The 16,150-nt window shown below is 45.1% G+C and overlaps 1 protein-coding gene across 1 annotated transcript in view; it reads left to right on the top strand.

Annotated features, from left to right (window-relative positions):
* Positions 1 to 16,150, top strand: part of LOC126106201 (cytochrome P450 4C1-like) — an 82,654-nt gene that overhangs the window by 42,116 nt on the left and 24,388 nt on the right. The window contains exon 3 of the mRNA XM_049912435.1: positions 12,752 to 12,982. Coding sequence (XP_049768392.1) covers positions 12,752 to 12,982 — 231 coding nt within the window. The remainder of the gene's footprint in view (positions 1 to 12,751; positions 12,983 to 16,150) is intronic.

Here is a 16,150-nt window from a genome sequence, read left to right as displayed (position 1 = left end):
AAAAAAAGAAAGCTTCAGCCTAGGAATTCGATCTCACGACTCTCGGGTTATTATTTTCTCTTTCCAAAGCCATTTCTTTTAAACGCATAACCATCTGGAGTTACCACTTCTGTAAACTACGTTTCTGGCTGAGCCCTGCATAAACAACTAATTTGGACGCAACCGGTGATGACGGGTAGGCTTTGTCCCTTTGTAAAATAACAGCACTTTGGAGGAGGTTGGTACACCCGTAAATGAATAACAGGCATATCTGGTAAAGTGTCCTCGAATGTTGTAGACGTTATTCTTTCACATTACCAATCGCGGAAAAGATGTGATGTGTTGATTTAAAACATATGTGGATAAAAATCTTAGGTTAGGATCCCAAATTGTCCGATTGTTTCGGCTCATTACCGAGCCATCTAAAGATCAGTCTGAAATGTTGTTCAGTGTGGTAGACTCCTAGCACATCGTCGCATTTTTTTTTTTTTTTTTGTTGCTAAGTGGTCCTAGTTAAATAAAATCCTAAAGTTAACATGTTACTTGGTTATGTTATTGTTGATTGATGTTGTCAATTTACGCAACCAGTTAAGATTTTAAATTTAGGATTTTATTTAAGTAGGCGACTTGGCTCTAAAAAATACGACGTTGTGCAAGGAGAATCATACACTGAAAAACATTTTAGAGTGATCTGAAGATGGCTGGGAACTTAGCAGAAACCGGTAATTCAGTAAAGATAATTTGGCATCGTGGAGTAAGATTTTTACTCACACATGTTCTAATTTTGTAGATTTTCATTAGTTGCGTATGTTGGACAGTCGTAAATGATGCTTTATCCGAATTCACTGAGCTAGCACGACCGTAACTTCTTCCTCCAAGTCTGATATTATTGAACTCGCGCATTGCCACCTGCTACATGGGATGTCAAACCACAACGTCAGTATTGTCCAGGAACTGCTGGTAATCAATCTCTCAATATTCCCTAAAATACAGAAAGGTAAATAAACTAAGCCCACTGTCAGAGCCATGTGTTCATCAGCGATGATAAAACAATGTCTCTCAGAATGCACACCGGAATAGTGAAGGCGTCCCACTTGCCAACATCAACAGAAGTTACGGCATCTTCTTATGGAATCAAAGTTAATCTGGCGTCTCGCCTTACATAAGCTTTGTGCATTGTCTGCCATCGTTTAAGTCTGCGTGTGTTGTCACGAATCGAAATATACTTTGAAAACATCAAAAAAATTCGCTCCCGGCGCGATTTTACTAGATTATACGTTGTTGACTTAATGGGAGCAAAAACAAACTATTTTTCCAGAGCTGTGGAGCTGACGTTCGCCCCATGGCTGAGCGCTCGTGAAACCGGTCGCTTTTTCCCCTGACGGCGCCGCATCACCCCCAGTCTGGCCCGTCCTGTGTATCAGCGACATCACAGTGAACACTTTAAGAACCGTTAATGACTTTAGTGCAGTGAGTTCGGGCTAGAGGTATGCAAAAACATCTGTTCATATTTGAGTACCTACATCGGTTTACAACTTTATTTGTTTAACATTGAACCTAGGAACTAATTATTATGCATGTTGGTGCAATTCAATGTGGGCTCGAAAGATGGTGAAATGGTAGTCCACTTCTCGCCACATGTTCGTAATCATTATATGTGTCATAGCTAGGGGCAAAAAATTTCGCGAAAACAATAACGCTTAAAATAACACGAAATTAATGGTTTTCACGACGTATTGCGAAATTTGTAATTTTCTATTGTCTAAAACTGTCATAAAAACAAGGTCGAAAAGGGACTAATATTCTGATAGTTACTGAATGTTAAAACCGCATTTTGTCTTCCAATCCCCTCAAGACTAATGTTCGTGTATGATCTTAAAACAAAAGTTCATTTACTGTGTAACGAACTCTGTTTTTACGACGTAAATAGCACTGAATTTAGCAAAAGGACACCAACATATTTGGCGAAAAACACCAACGAATTTGGCAAAAAATATCGAATTCGGTAAAAAACATCGTCTTGGTTTAAAATAACACCGAGTATACAAAAGACAACAAGGAATTTCGCAAAAGCCCAAGACAGAATTTGGTAAAAAACACCTAATTTTGCAAAAAACACCAGATTTGGTAAAAACACCGAATACCGCAAAAACAGCAAATTTTTCAAAGATAACAATACTGGATTTGGCAAAAAATAACACCAAATATGGCAAAAAAATAACACCGAATTTATCAAAATATAGGACCAAATTTTGTCATGAAATAAAAGTATTTTTTGCTGTCGCTAGTTATGGTCTTGACTCAGATCTATCAGATCTCGAAGCTTTTTTTCTGTAAACAATATCCTGTCAAACCCCCATGCACTGAAATCCAGTGGAGCCAGGTCGGGAGACCGACGGGGGGGGGGGGGGGGGGGGGTCAATGGGACCGTCGTACCCATTCAACAGTCAGGCAACGTCTCACGGAGAAATGTGGTAACAAACCCTCGATAGTGCGGTGGGGTATTGTCCCACTGGAAAACGACGTCGGGAGACACCTGTGGAGCTGCACAGCAGCCGACATGTCGGGATAGGTGTGGCCTGTAACTGTAGACTCCATTTATTTATTTATTTAGCGTATGGCTCATAACATCACAGAAAAAATTACAGAAACAACACGATTTAAAAAAAATCACATATGTATAAACAGAGCAATAAATAACAGTTTGTATATAAGGACACCGCCAATTGTAAAGTTACACTCACAGAAGACCAGTCACAAGCAGACGTCCAGCTTAGATAGTAAATAGTCGATTGCCTCTTGGGTCGCCATTAGGAAATCTTGTGGGTCACCCTCGTATGCCCTTAGTGGGCATTCCTGCACGATGTGTTTGACCGTCTGTCTCTCAGCGCCACAGTCGCAAGCGGCCGAAGGAAGTTTACCCCATCTGTCACATCTCCCACAGTTGGTTCTGATGCGATTAAGAGTTGACCAAACTTTGCGAGGGCAATCAAATCCTTTTGGTTTACTAAAGATGCATGGCATACTGTGGCAGTTTACTACTGTTCTGCTCTCCCATTCCTCTTTCCATCGGTCATTTATTTTGAAGTTGGTTTGGTGCAGAGCCTGTGCGGTCTTTAGTGGAGGATGCCTAGACCGGAGTCGGTTTCCTTGGATGTCGTGAGTATCTTCATGGATTTGTAATTGAGGGTTGGTCATGATTTTTTGAAATTCTCTAACCAGAGCGTGTTCACGGCGCAGGTTAGGAGGGGCTATGTTACTGAGAACGGGCAGCCACACTGTAGGAGTTGGCCTGATTGTGCCTGATATAATACGCATTGTTGCATTAAGTTTAGACTCCATTAAAAAAAAATGGACCGATCACACTAGTTTATGTACTAATTCCACCTACGTATTAACTTTTAGTGTGTCCCTTTTGTACTGAACAGTTTGATCGGTCCATTTTTTTTTAATGGAGTCTAAACTTAATGCAACAATGCGTATTATATCAGGCACAATCAGGCCAACTCCTACAGTGTGGCTGCCCGTTCTCAGTAACATAGCCCCTCCTAACCTGCGCCGTGAACACGCTCTGGTTAGAGAATTTCAAAAAATCATGACCAACCCTCAATTACAAATCCATGAAGATACTCACGACATCCAAGGAAACCGACTCCGGTCTAGGCATCCTCCACTAAAGACCGCACAGGCTCTGCACCAAACCAACTTCAAAATAAATGACCGATGGAAAGAGGAATGGGAGAGCAGAACAGTAGTAAACTGCCACAGTATGCCATGCATCTTTAGTACTGAATCACTTCTCCCGCAGTCTCACTTCCCCATTTTCGACAGTTATGTCTGGTAACTTCGCCACAGACGTGGGAAGCAGATTCATGACTGAACAGCACTGTACTGCAGTAGTCGCAGTTTTCGTCTACACTCTACACGATTCAACTTTCCAGCAGCAGAATCACGTCATCTGCGATGATCCTTAGTTTTAACGTGATTCAAAATGTGGAGTTTGTAAGCACGTAACCGGAAACGTTTGTACACAATCTCGAGCGGTCTAGTCCCCTACTAGCTTGTCTAGTGGAGTTTTAGGAGGGCTTGTAGCTCATGCTTCACGTATACGTTCTCTTCATTCACTTGTGTTTTAATATGTTTTCCAGCATTTTAAACCAAACTTACCGTTTCTCAAAGAGTTCTGTCACACTGATAAATGGATTTATGAGTGATAGGATCCGAGTTCCATTCTCTTCTTGCACGCCACTGAACACGTTTTACAGACTGTAACTCTGATAACGATATCACACACCGCACCTTTCGTTGTGCCGTCCACACCGATGGCTGTCAGGAGTACGTTTGCCTACCGCACAGTAAACATTTGTGCGCATGCGCCTACGCCATACAACACAGTACTGTTCATGAGGGTCACATCTTGAACAGTGTCGCTATCGATTGTGAATTTACTCAACAATGTAAAATGCGGAGTTCTTACATTATACGTAAGCATTTGTCTGGGTACACCTCTAGCCTAGAGCCCCCGTATTATGCTAGTCTAGAACATCTGCAGCACTGGAGACTCTCTCAGAACTGACAGAATTTCTTCTCCTTATTAACTGTGACAAGCCTAACTTCATCACGCACTGTTTTCCCACTTCACTTCTCCCCTCTCTTGGGCTCTTCCATGAGGTCCCACCAGAGGGTTGTCTGCCTGCACGAACTACGCTGTCTTTTTAGTCAGATCCCGGTTGGTACGCCTCCTGCAGCCTGCGAAACATCTGGACGCCGTAACCTGAGTGCCAGACACGCTGACTTGGACACCGTGGCCCTACTCCACGAGAATGGCGGTCATTCAGATTGTTATGCTCCATTAAAACGGAAGTACCTTGTGAGCGTGACCGTGACGCGGTTTTCACCAAACTTACTCGAACTAAATTCTACGTACTTCTACAAACGATTCCACCTTATTATGTCTCTACTTCATTTTTTTCAATTTATGAAGATACTACAGTGAGCACGCAAAGTGCAATGAGCTATAACTGCCATGTCTCTGACTCGCAGACTGGCTTACATTATGTGGCCGCATGCATAGACTGAACAACGGTCACAAAGAGTTTTGATTTAGTGAGCAGGTTAGTCAAAAAAATCAGTTAGCTTCAAGAAATAGAAGAAGACCTAAAACATGCAGGAATCAACGGGGAGATTAATTTTCAGAAACAGTTAAAAGAAAAGAAGAAGCAAGGACAATGGAAACAGGAAAACAATGAAACGATTAACTGATTTTCCGAAGAGGAAAGGAAGGGAACATGAAAAAAATTTGTAATCACGTAACATTCAGTTTCAGACGTTGTGTTAAGGCCAAAATTGTTTAATAATAATAAAATAATGCCTCCTCTTCCTTCTCATTTCTCACATCCTCCCTCAAAACATCAACCAGCTTGATCAAAGCAGATTTTTGGTCACGAACGGAGCGTTAGCTGTTATACTTCTATGCCTGATTTTCCAGAGTCAGCTCTCTCAACACCCGTCCTTTTTGTCAATATAGTATACTCTATGGGGGACATCGATAACTATTGCTACAATTTTTTATAATGGATAAATCTGCTCCATTTATGCTATATTAATTCCTTTATTTGTATAAAATCCTACACACAACCCGATGTTCACAACGTTAATCTTTCAGGATGTAAATCCCATCTTCAGGCAGTACAAAGAAGAAGAGAATCTAAGAGGGATGCTATATAAAATTTAACATTAAAAGGGTCCATACAAAGGTAAATATCGTGTCGTACCTTTATTTCGTATGAGAAACTCGTGTCGGTCATGCAAAGAAACCCAGCAAATTTATCAAGTTGCGTGAGTCATCCCGTGCATGAAAAAGTTCTTTGCATGAACCAGTACCACACTGGCTAAATGGGGCCTAACCGAAAAACCGTGAACGTAACAGCGAATTAGCACACATTTCAAGCTTCATGTAACCTATGAACCAACTGTAAAAACAGAGCATGTGTCAGGGCTAAGGAAGTAAAATGAAGGCATGTCATTGTAGAAGGATGAGATATTGGCCTCCGCAGGTATCTACACCGCCTTTAAGCTTTTAATAAAATCCCCTCTATTTTAAACGTGTATGACCGTGAGAATAATCCTAATTACGTGCAATCTTAAGAAATCTGGCCAGTTGAGATTGTAGGCTGTCAATGACACCTTCACGTAAGTAGCGTCTATAACATCTCGTACCCTAATGTTGGAGGCTGCATGTCATATCAACTGACAGGTGTCACACAACGTTTAGGGAACTAGATTCAGTTTTACTTTTCAGGGGTTGTACATACTACACTGGTGTCCAAAACTGAAGCAACCGAAATCCTGCAAGGTTTTCGTTGATTGTGCCACTAAACAGTATAATCAGGTGATAGTAAATTAGGAACAATACAAAGAATACAGAATGTAAACAATTGCAATATAAAAATGGTTCAAATGGCTCTGAGCACTATGGGACTCAACATCTTAGGTCATAAGTCCCCTAGAACTTAGAACTACTTAAACCTATCTAACCTAAGGACATCAGACACACCCATGCCCGAGGCAGGATTCGAACCTGCGACCGTAGCAGTCCCGCGGTTCTGGACTGCAGCGCCAGAACCGCTAGACCACCGCTGCCGGCAATTGCAATGTACGTAACGGTGGACAAAAAATGTTCTTCGTTTTTTCCAACTCAGCGGATTTGTACACACATTCAGCCAGCTGGTTAATGCACTCAGTTTTGGGTGTGATCACCTCTCGCAGCAATACAGACCTGACTAAACGACGGGGCGTACTGTGAGTTACGTCATCAGTCTCATGTCGAGGCAATAACGCCCGTTCTTGTTGCAGCGCTGCTCGCAGGTCTTAGAGAGTGGTTCGTGGATGCTGGCGCGATGCAAGCCGTATCCCTCGTGCACTGCAGACGTGCTCTGTGGGATTCGAATCGAGAGAGCGAGCAGGCCGCGCCATGCGTGAAATATCTTCTGTTTCCAAGAAAACATTAACTACGCGTGCTCTGTGAGGTCGAGCATTATCTTTCAGCAATACGACGTCTGTGCCCACAGCACCTCGCAACAACGCAAATTATGTTCCAAGATCCCATCACGATAGCTGACAGCAGTTAAGCCTCGCGGATTCACCAGCACAATTTCATGAAGAGGGGTTCGAGTGGTAAACATAATTCCTGCCCACACCGTTAGGGATTCTCCTTCATATCGGTGCCTTTCCACAAGTTTTGGGTCTCGAAATCGTGTTCCACGTTCCGTCCAGATGGGAATCCGCCGAGAATCACTGTCCGGACCAAATCGCGACTCTTCTGTGAAAAGAAAATTTGTCCACTCTTCCACCGTCCAAGTTGCATGTTGACGACTCCACTCTAGACGTTCCCTTCTGTAAGACGGGTCAGAGGTACACATAAAGCAGGTCTCCGACAGTAAAGACAACTCTGCCGAGGCCACCGCTGAGAGCCTGGTAGGCGGCTTGTCCGAGCCGTACTGCGCCGTCTGTGACCGTGTACACAGCGATAACCCCAAAACCACTGTCCCGATTGATAGGAGCCGTGACGTCATAGTTGGCGTGGTTGTCCGTTGACCAGAATGCCACCTTCCGCGTAGGACTCGGTCGTACGGAGATCTTGTTGACGGTTTGTACTTTTATATCGTGAATTAGACACAGGAAGGGCCAACTATGGTTTGTTGCTTTAATTTTGGACACCAGCGTATATCGTTCCTCAGCTTAGTATTTACTGTGCAGCTGTATATATATTCACTACTTTTAGGCGTTCACCAGTCACACTGACGTCTCCGTTACTGGAGATTCTATGCATCATGATTATGCAGGTTACCTGTTACGTTGTATTGCACTATCGACATCCGTAGCCTTGTATTTTCAATATTTCATACTCTGTATATGGATTTATGTTCCACTATTACGTTTAATTTGTGTTGTGTCGGTTTGTCCCCTTTTTTATGTTATACTACGACCTTATTACTTCATGACAATAAATGTTTATTATTTTGTTGTTCGAGAATTTCACAGTAGATTTTTATTATTTTTACTCCTTGCCAATCGGAATACGCATTGCATATTTTTCTTTTAGTATTTGTTCTGTATCAGCTATACCTTAGTTAATATCTTTTGTAAAGTAATGTGGTGTTAGCGCAGTTAGTAACGGGTGACATTTGGGAGAAAACGTGGGGATGCGGCCATGTTTTGAGCTACGATTTCTTCGGTCGTCCCTCGCGTCCTCGATGTTCGTTCTGGCGGCTGCCGCTCTGTGACGTAAGCATGACCTGAGCGAAGTGGCTGTTGTCAGTTCATCAGTGTGTCGACCGGTCTTGCTGGGCGTCCATAACGTGATGCGGGATCGGCTCTTGTACGGTAAGGTACTTCTGAGGTGCAGAAATTGGCTTTCAACGGCATTCGTGCCTTGATCTTACTTTCTTAGGCCGTGCCACATATACTGTCGTCTGCAGTCAGTTCATACGTTTCATTAGGTTGACAATGAGTGTTTATTTGCTGTTATGTTCATTGTTTTGCCACTTAGGTCCCGTTCAGCTAGTGCAGTACTGCTTATATAAAAGAATCTTTTGATGCTTTACCCACACGGAATCTCGTACGTTACTTGATAAATTTGCTGGATTTTTTAAATGTCCAGCACGATTTTCTCGTACGAAATCGAGGTATGACATAATATTCACATTTTTATGGACCCTTTTACTGTTAATTAATTGTCTACTGAATGACTCAGAAAGATATGCAAATACACTCCTGGAAATGGAAAAAAGAACACATTGACACCGGTGTGTCAGACCCACCATACTTGCTCCGGACACTGCGAGAGGGCTGTACAAGCAATGATCACACGCACGGCACAGCGGACACACCAGGAACCGCGGTGTTGGCCGTCGAATGGCGCTAGCTGCGCAGCATTTGTGCACCGCCGCCGTCAGTGTCAGCCAGTTTGCCGTGGCATACGGAGCTCCATCGCAGTCTTTAATACTGGTAGCATGCCGCGACAGCGTCGACGTGAACCGTATGTGCAGTTGACGGACTTTGAGCGAGGGCGTATAGTGGGCATGCGGGAGGCCGGGTGGACGTACCGCCGAATTGCTCAACACGTGGGGCGTGAGGTCTCCACAGTACATCGATGTTGTCGCCAGTGGTCGGCGGAAGGTGCACGTGCCCGTCGACCTGGGACCGGACCGCAGCGACGCACGGATGCACGCCAAGACCGTAGGATCCTACGCAGTGCTGTAGGGGACCGCACCGCCACATCCCAGCAAATTAGGGACACTGTTGCTCCTGGGGTATCGGCGAGGACCATTCGCAACCGTCTCCATGACGCTGGGCTACGGTCCCGCACACCGTTAGGCCGTCTTCCGCTCACGCCCCAACATCGTGCAGCCCGCCTCCAGTGGTGTCGCGACAGGCGTGAATGGAGGGACGAATGGAGACGTGTCGTCTTCAGCGATGAGAGTCGCTTCTGCCTTGGTGCCAATGATGGTCGTATGCGTGTTTGGCGCCGTGCAGGTGAGCGCCACAATCAGGACTGCATACGACCGAGGCACACAGGGCCAACACCCGGCATCATGGTGTGGGGAGCGATCTCCTACACTGGCCGTACACCACTGGTGATCGTCGAGGGGACACTGAATAGTGCACGGTACATCCAAACCGTCATCGAACCCATCGTTCTACCATTCCTAGACCGGCAGGGGAACTTGCTGTTCCAACAGGACAATGCACGTCCGCATGTATCCCGTGCCACCCAACGTGCTCTAGAAGGTGTAAGTCCACTACCCTGGCCAGCAAGATCTCCGGATCTGTCCCCCATTGAGCATGTTTGGGACTGGATGAAGCGTCGTCTCACGCGGTCTGCACGTCCAGCACGAACGCTGGTCCAACTGAGGCGCCAGGTGGAAATGGCATGGCAAGCCGTTCCACAGGACTACATCCAGCATCTCTACGATCGTCTCCATGGGAGAATAGCAGCCTGCATTGCTGCGAAAGGTGGATATATACTGTACCAGTGCCGACATTGTGCATGCTCTGTTGCCTGTGTCTATGTGCCTGTGGTTCTGTCAGTGTGATCATGTGATGTATCTGACCCCAGGAATGTGTCAATAAAGTTTCCCCTTCCTGGGACAATGAATTCACGGTGTTCTTATTTCAATTTCCTGGAGTGTATTTTAATATTTTATTCTACAAGTAAAACTTAAGGGGCTCTGGAAAGGCTCAAAATCATGAAAAGTTCAATTTTTACTTTTTTGCGTTTTCTGAATCTGCAGACTATTACCTTTTAATAGGTATATAATTTGTTCAATTCCGAAGACTACAACTATTTTTAATTTTTTTTTTTTTTTAAATGTGTTTTACATGGGCGTGACCCACTGTGGCGCTGTTAAACTGCTGTCAAATGGTGTTATTATTAACGTCCGTGTTCATCAGGTACATTTTAGTGATGTGAGATAAAGTATGTGTTGTGGCTAAACCTATTTTCAGAGACTTAGCAGCACCTCAACTGTTGAAAAAGTGTATTCACGGAAAAACTCAAAACCCCAATGAAAGTGTAAATAGTGTTATATGGTCGAGAATCCCCAAGACTGTATTTCTTGGAATAGAAACACTTCACTTTGGTGTGTATGATGCTGTTGCGACTTTCAATGATGGCAACATTGTAAGGTGCAAGGTATTTAGAAATATGGGAATGAAGATAGGTTCTAACATGGTACGAGCGATGCTTGCTTTAGACAAGGAACCCCTTCGGGCTGCAGACAGGGCTGTAAAGAGTTTAGAAATACAAGCAAGAGTAAACAGGAGGAGGAACAAGAGGAAGCTGGAGGAGGAGTTTGCAGAGGATGAAGATAATCCATCCTATGGACCTGGAATGCACTAAAAAGTTAATCCAATCTTTGTCGTTCGATTCCCAAAACTTTTATTTTCTCATACTAATTACATGTTTTCTAAGGATCTTCCAAACATATTTGTTTCAAACTTTCAGTAAATGTTACACAGTACCTTCTGCATAATTTAACACAGCCTTTTTCCAAAAAACTGTATATTTTTGAATATATAAACAAACAATTGCAAAAAAATGTGAATTTTCATTACAATTGAAAAAAAATCATCTTTAATAACTGAACTAAAATTTTGTAAAATCCCTGTGTTAAGTTGTAGCCCATATTCCAATAAATCATCTGTAAAAAGTTCAACTTCCTACCTCAAATACTTTGTGAGGAAAGATGTAATTTATAAGCGTTATTTTAACATTGCAAGTATAGGGCGTTCCGGAGCCCCTTAAGAAAAAAGTTCATATAAACACAGGTCCGCAATATGTTTGGTTACGGAGTTACGGCTAATAAAATATTTTGCCTGACATTTAGCAACTTCGCTAATATGAAGTCATCGCAAAACTGTACGAGGTTAAAGTAAAGCACGATTTCCATTTACTATGTGTTATTGGTCTGGTGAATCTAATAAAACATGTCCCAGACGTGTGTCTGCAGTAGTTTTCCAGAACATCCAGAGAAGCAAACACGTAATTTCCTAAAATTTTTAATTTAATAACTACTTCAGTAAGTAAAAAGTATTTGTGTAACTGCCGATTAGTGTTTAACCAATTGCACAACTCCAAGCGAAGGGCAGAGTCCCCCGGATGTAAATGAGGCACTTTTTGTTTATGATAATGATACAGATTAATGTACTTCAGTGTACGCCATACCTTAAATTGTGAAGTGCCTCATCGTTGAGAGATACGTACCCGGACTTCGTTGTATAGCATCCGTAATATCGTCATCATCGTCTTCACGTATCGAGCGCTCGTACTGATCTTGAACGCTAGTTAGAGAACCTGTCTCCCGTGACATTCTAAATACTCAGCTAATGGTTCGCGCATTCTGAATCCTCAGAGCTGGATAACGTACGCTATATTCGTTAACTGCAGCCGTAACATTACCGTCACATTTGCCATAAATAAACGCCATATCGACGTATTCCTCTGTCGTAAATTTGAAAGGCATCCCTATCTCATAAATAATCTACAAACTACAACAGTTACTACTTGCTTTCACTTAAACACACTGTTCTTATTATGCTCTTTCACTGAGAAATACAGAAAACCAACTCGTTTCAAGATTAGGAAACGACTGAAACAACTCACTAACGGCTGCGAACAATGACATAAAAGTTTTTACATTCTCAATGGAAAGCAAACAAATTTGCTTGTATAATAATCTTTGCTCCTCTGCAGGTTCTGGAAAACTACTGCAGGTACACGTCTGGGACATATTTTATTACATTCCCCAGACCAGTAACAACGTTCTTTACTTTAACTTCGTATAGTTTTGCGATGGCTTCATATAGGTGAAGTTGCTAAATTTCAGGAAAAATCTTTTATTAGCCGTAACTCCGTAACTAAACATTTGCGGACCTATGTTTACAAACCGTCTTTTATTTGCCGTAACTTCGTAAATAAACATTTACGGACCTATGTTTATACGAGCTTTTTTCTTTACTTTCGCTTGTAGAATAACATATTAATATATTTCCATACCTTCGTGAATCACCCTGTACAACATCCCTTTCAGTTTCCCTTTTTTTGTGGCGCCTGAAGATCAGATTCACGTCCTGAAATCTGGGTTATCCAAGTAAAGGATTTGTCAAAAACAGTTGGAGCAGACCTGATTAGTGGGGACCAGTCTTGCAAGGGCCCCCAGAGAGTACCCAAACGGGGGCTATGTTTGACAAATGCCGGTGTTGTTCACAGACGATGATGGTGCGGCCGTGGCGGCGGAGCTTGTCGCTGCTGCGGCTGAGTTCAGAGGGCCGCGCCATCTTGAAGTACTACGCGCACCTGCGGAAGTGTGTAGAGGAGGCCATCGCCTTGAGGTCGGCGGCCACAGAGGAGGGACCAGCCAAGACGCGGCGGCGTCTGCTCGAGACGCTGGTGAAGCCTGGTGGGCAGATCGCCCTCCCAGTCTCTGAGATCCGGGACGAGGTAAGGAGTAGGCAGCTGGGCTGGTGCCGCGCTGTTCTTCTAATTACTCTCTAATCACACCTCACAATGCTTATCCTCCACTGACTTCTTCTTCAATTCACCCCTTTCTTGCCGTCCTCTACCTTCCCCATGCAGTCTGCTTTATTCTCCCATTTTTTTTTCTTTCTACACTCCTGGAAATGGAAAAAAGAACACCTTGACACCGGTGTGTCAGACCCACCATACTTGCTCCGGACACTGCGAGAGGGCTGTACAAGCAATGATCACACGCACGGCACAGCGGACACATCAGGAACCGAGGTGTTGGCCGTCGAATGGCGCTAGCTGCGCAGCATTTGTGCACCGCCGCCGTCAGTGTCAGCCAGTTTGCCGTGGCATACGGAGCTCCATCGCAGTCTTTAACACTGGTAGCATGCCGCGACAGCGTGGACGTGAACCGTATATGCAGTTGACGGACTTTGAGCGAGGGCGTATAGTGGGCATGCGGGAGGCCGGGTGGACGTACCGCCGAATTGCTCAACACGTGGGGCGTGAGGTCTCCACAGTACATCGATGTTGTCGCCAGTGGTCGGCGGAAGGTGCACGTGCCCGTCGACCTGGGACCGGACCGCAGCGACGCACGGATGCACGCCAAGACCGTAGGATCCTACGCAGTGCCGTAGGGGACCGCACCGCCACTTCCCAGCAAATTAGGGACACTGTTGCTCCTGGGGTATCGGCGAGGACCATTCGCAACCGTCTCCATGAAGCTGGGCTACGGTCCCGCACACCGTTAGGCCGTCTTCCGCTCACGCCCCAACATCGTGCAGCCGCCTCCAGTGGTGTCGCGACAGGCGTAAATGGAGGGACGAATGGAGACGTGTCGTCTTCAGCGATGAGAGTCGCTTCTGCCTTGGTGCCAATGATGGTCGTATGCGTGTTTGGCGCCGTGCAGGTGAGCGCCACAATCAGGACTGCATACGACCGAGGCACACAGGGCCAACACCCGGCATCATGGTGTGGGGAGCGATCTCCTACACTGGCCGTACACCACTGGTGATCGTCGAGGGGACACTGAATAGTGCACGGTACATCCAAACCGTCATCGAACCCATCGTTCTACCATTCCTAGACCGGCAAGGGAACTTGCTGTTCCAACAGGACAATGCACGTCCGCATGTATCCCGTGCCACCCAACGTGCTCTAGAAGGTGTAAGTCAACTACCCTGGCCAGCAAGATCTCCGGATCTGTCCCCCATTGAGCATGTTTGGGACTGGATGAAGCGTCGTCTCACGCGGTCTGCACGTCCAGCACGAACGCTGGTCCAACTGAGGCGCCAGGTGGAAATGGCATGGCAAGCCGTTCCACAGGACTACATCCAGCATCTCTACGATCGTCTCCATGGGAGAATAGGAGCCTGCATTGCTGCGAAAGGTGGATATACACTGTACTAGTGCCGACATTGTGCATGCTCTGTTGCCTGTGTCTATGTGCCTGTGGTTCTGTCAGTGTGATCATGTGATGTATCTGACCCCAGGAATGTGTCAATAAAGTTTCCCCTTCCTGGGACAATGAATTCACGGTGTTCTTATGTCAATTTCCAGGAGTGTATTTTGTTGACCAACTTCTTCCTCCTCTTCTTCTCCAACTTGACTGTTTTTTCCTGCTTTCTTTCCCCACTTCTTAATTATTCTTCTTATTATTACAGGGTTAGTCTAAAGGATTGGTCCATTTTCCAAAATTCGTATACATTTAAGTACAAACCCAAAATGAACAAGCTTTATACCAATGAAAAGCCAGCCGGGGTGGCCGAGCGGTTCTAGGCGCTACAGTCTGTAACCGCGCGACCGCTACGGTCGCAGGTTCGAATCCTGCCTCGGGCATGGATGTGTGTGATGTCCTCAGGTTAGTTAGGTTTAAGAAGTTCTAAGTTCTAGGGGACTGATGTCCTCAGAAGTTAAGTCCCATAGTGCTCAGAGCCATTTGAACCATTTTTGAACCAATGAAGACAGGAATTTTGAAAGTTCTTGGCTGGCGGCGGCGGGCGGGCGGTGATGGTTTCAGAAGCGGCTGGTAGAGTTCGCGCGACAATAGGGCCGTCATTCCGTTTCACTGTCAGCTGTGAGTGAGATGGCGACTGTGGAGCACAAGGTTTTCTGCGTTCTCGAGTTCGCGGAAAGTGAGTTGCAAATTTTCGAGCAGCAGGCATTTCGTATCAAGTTCGGTATTCAACCACCAACTCGCAAACGCATTAGCCGTTGGTTTAAGCAATTTAAACAGACTGTTAATGTGTGCAAAGGAAAAAGTACAGGCCGACCGCGTGTGTCAGAGAATGATGTCCGACGGATTCAAGTATTGTGCCCAGTCCCACTAAGTCTACAAACAGAGCCAGTCGAGAGCTTGTAATACCACAACCAACTGTATGGAAAGTTCTCAGACGGCGTTTGGTGTAGAAGCCCTACCGATCACAACTTGTGCAGGCTGTCGACCCCAATGACAAAGAGAAACGACTCGCATTTCGTGGCTAGGTGCTAGCAAAGAAGTAGGATGACGCATTTCTACAGCGTGTAATTTTTAGCCATGAAGCGACGTTCCACCATAATAGAAAAGTCAACAGACACAATGTTCGCATATGGGGTTTGGAAAATCCACACTTACCACGAAAGAATGGTTGGTTGAAATGGCTCTGAGCACTATGGGACTTAACATCTATGGTCATCAGTCCCCTAGAACTTAGAACTACTTAAACCTAACTAACCTAAGGACAGCACACAACACCCAGCCATCACGATGCAGAGAAAATCCCTGACCCCGCCGGGAATCGAACCCGGGAACCCGGGCGTGGGAAGCGATAACGCTACCGCACGACCACGAGATGCGGGCACCACGAAAGAGACTCGCCGAAGAGCAACGTGTTCTCTGCCGTATCACGTACAAAGGTTTACGGACCATTTTTCTTTGCGGAAAGAACTGTAACAGGAATCGCCGGCAGGAGTGGCCGTGCGGTTCTAGGCGCTACAGTCTGGATCCGAGCGACCGCTACGGTCGCAGGTTCGAATCCTGCCTCGGGCATGGATGTGTGTGATGTCCTTAGGTTAGTTAGGTTTAATTAGTTCTACGTTCTAGGCGACTGATGACCTCAGAAGTTGAGTCGCATAGTACTCAGGGCCATTTTGTAACGGGAATCA

This window comes from Schistocerca cancellata, chromosome 10 (genome assembly GCF_023864275.1).
Source record: "Schistocerca cancellata isolate TAMUIC-IGC-003103 chromosome 10, iqSchCanc2.1, whole genome shotgun sequence".
NCBI lineage: Eukaryota > Metazoa > Arthropoda > Insecta > Orthoptera > Acrididae > Schistocerca > Schistocerca cancellata.
This window is presented reverse-complemented; position numbering and strand designations above follow the sequence as displayed.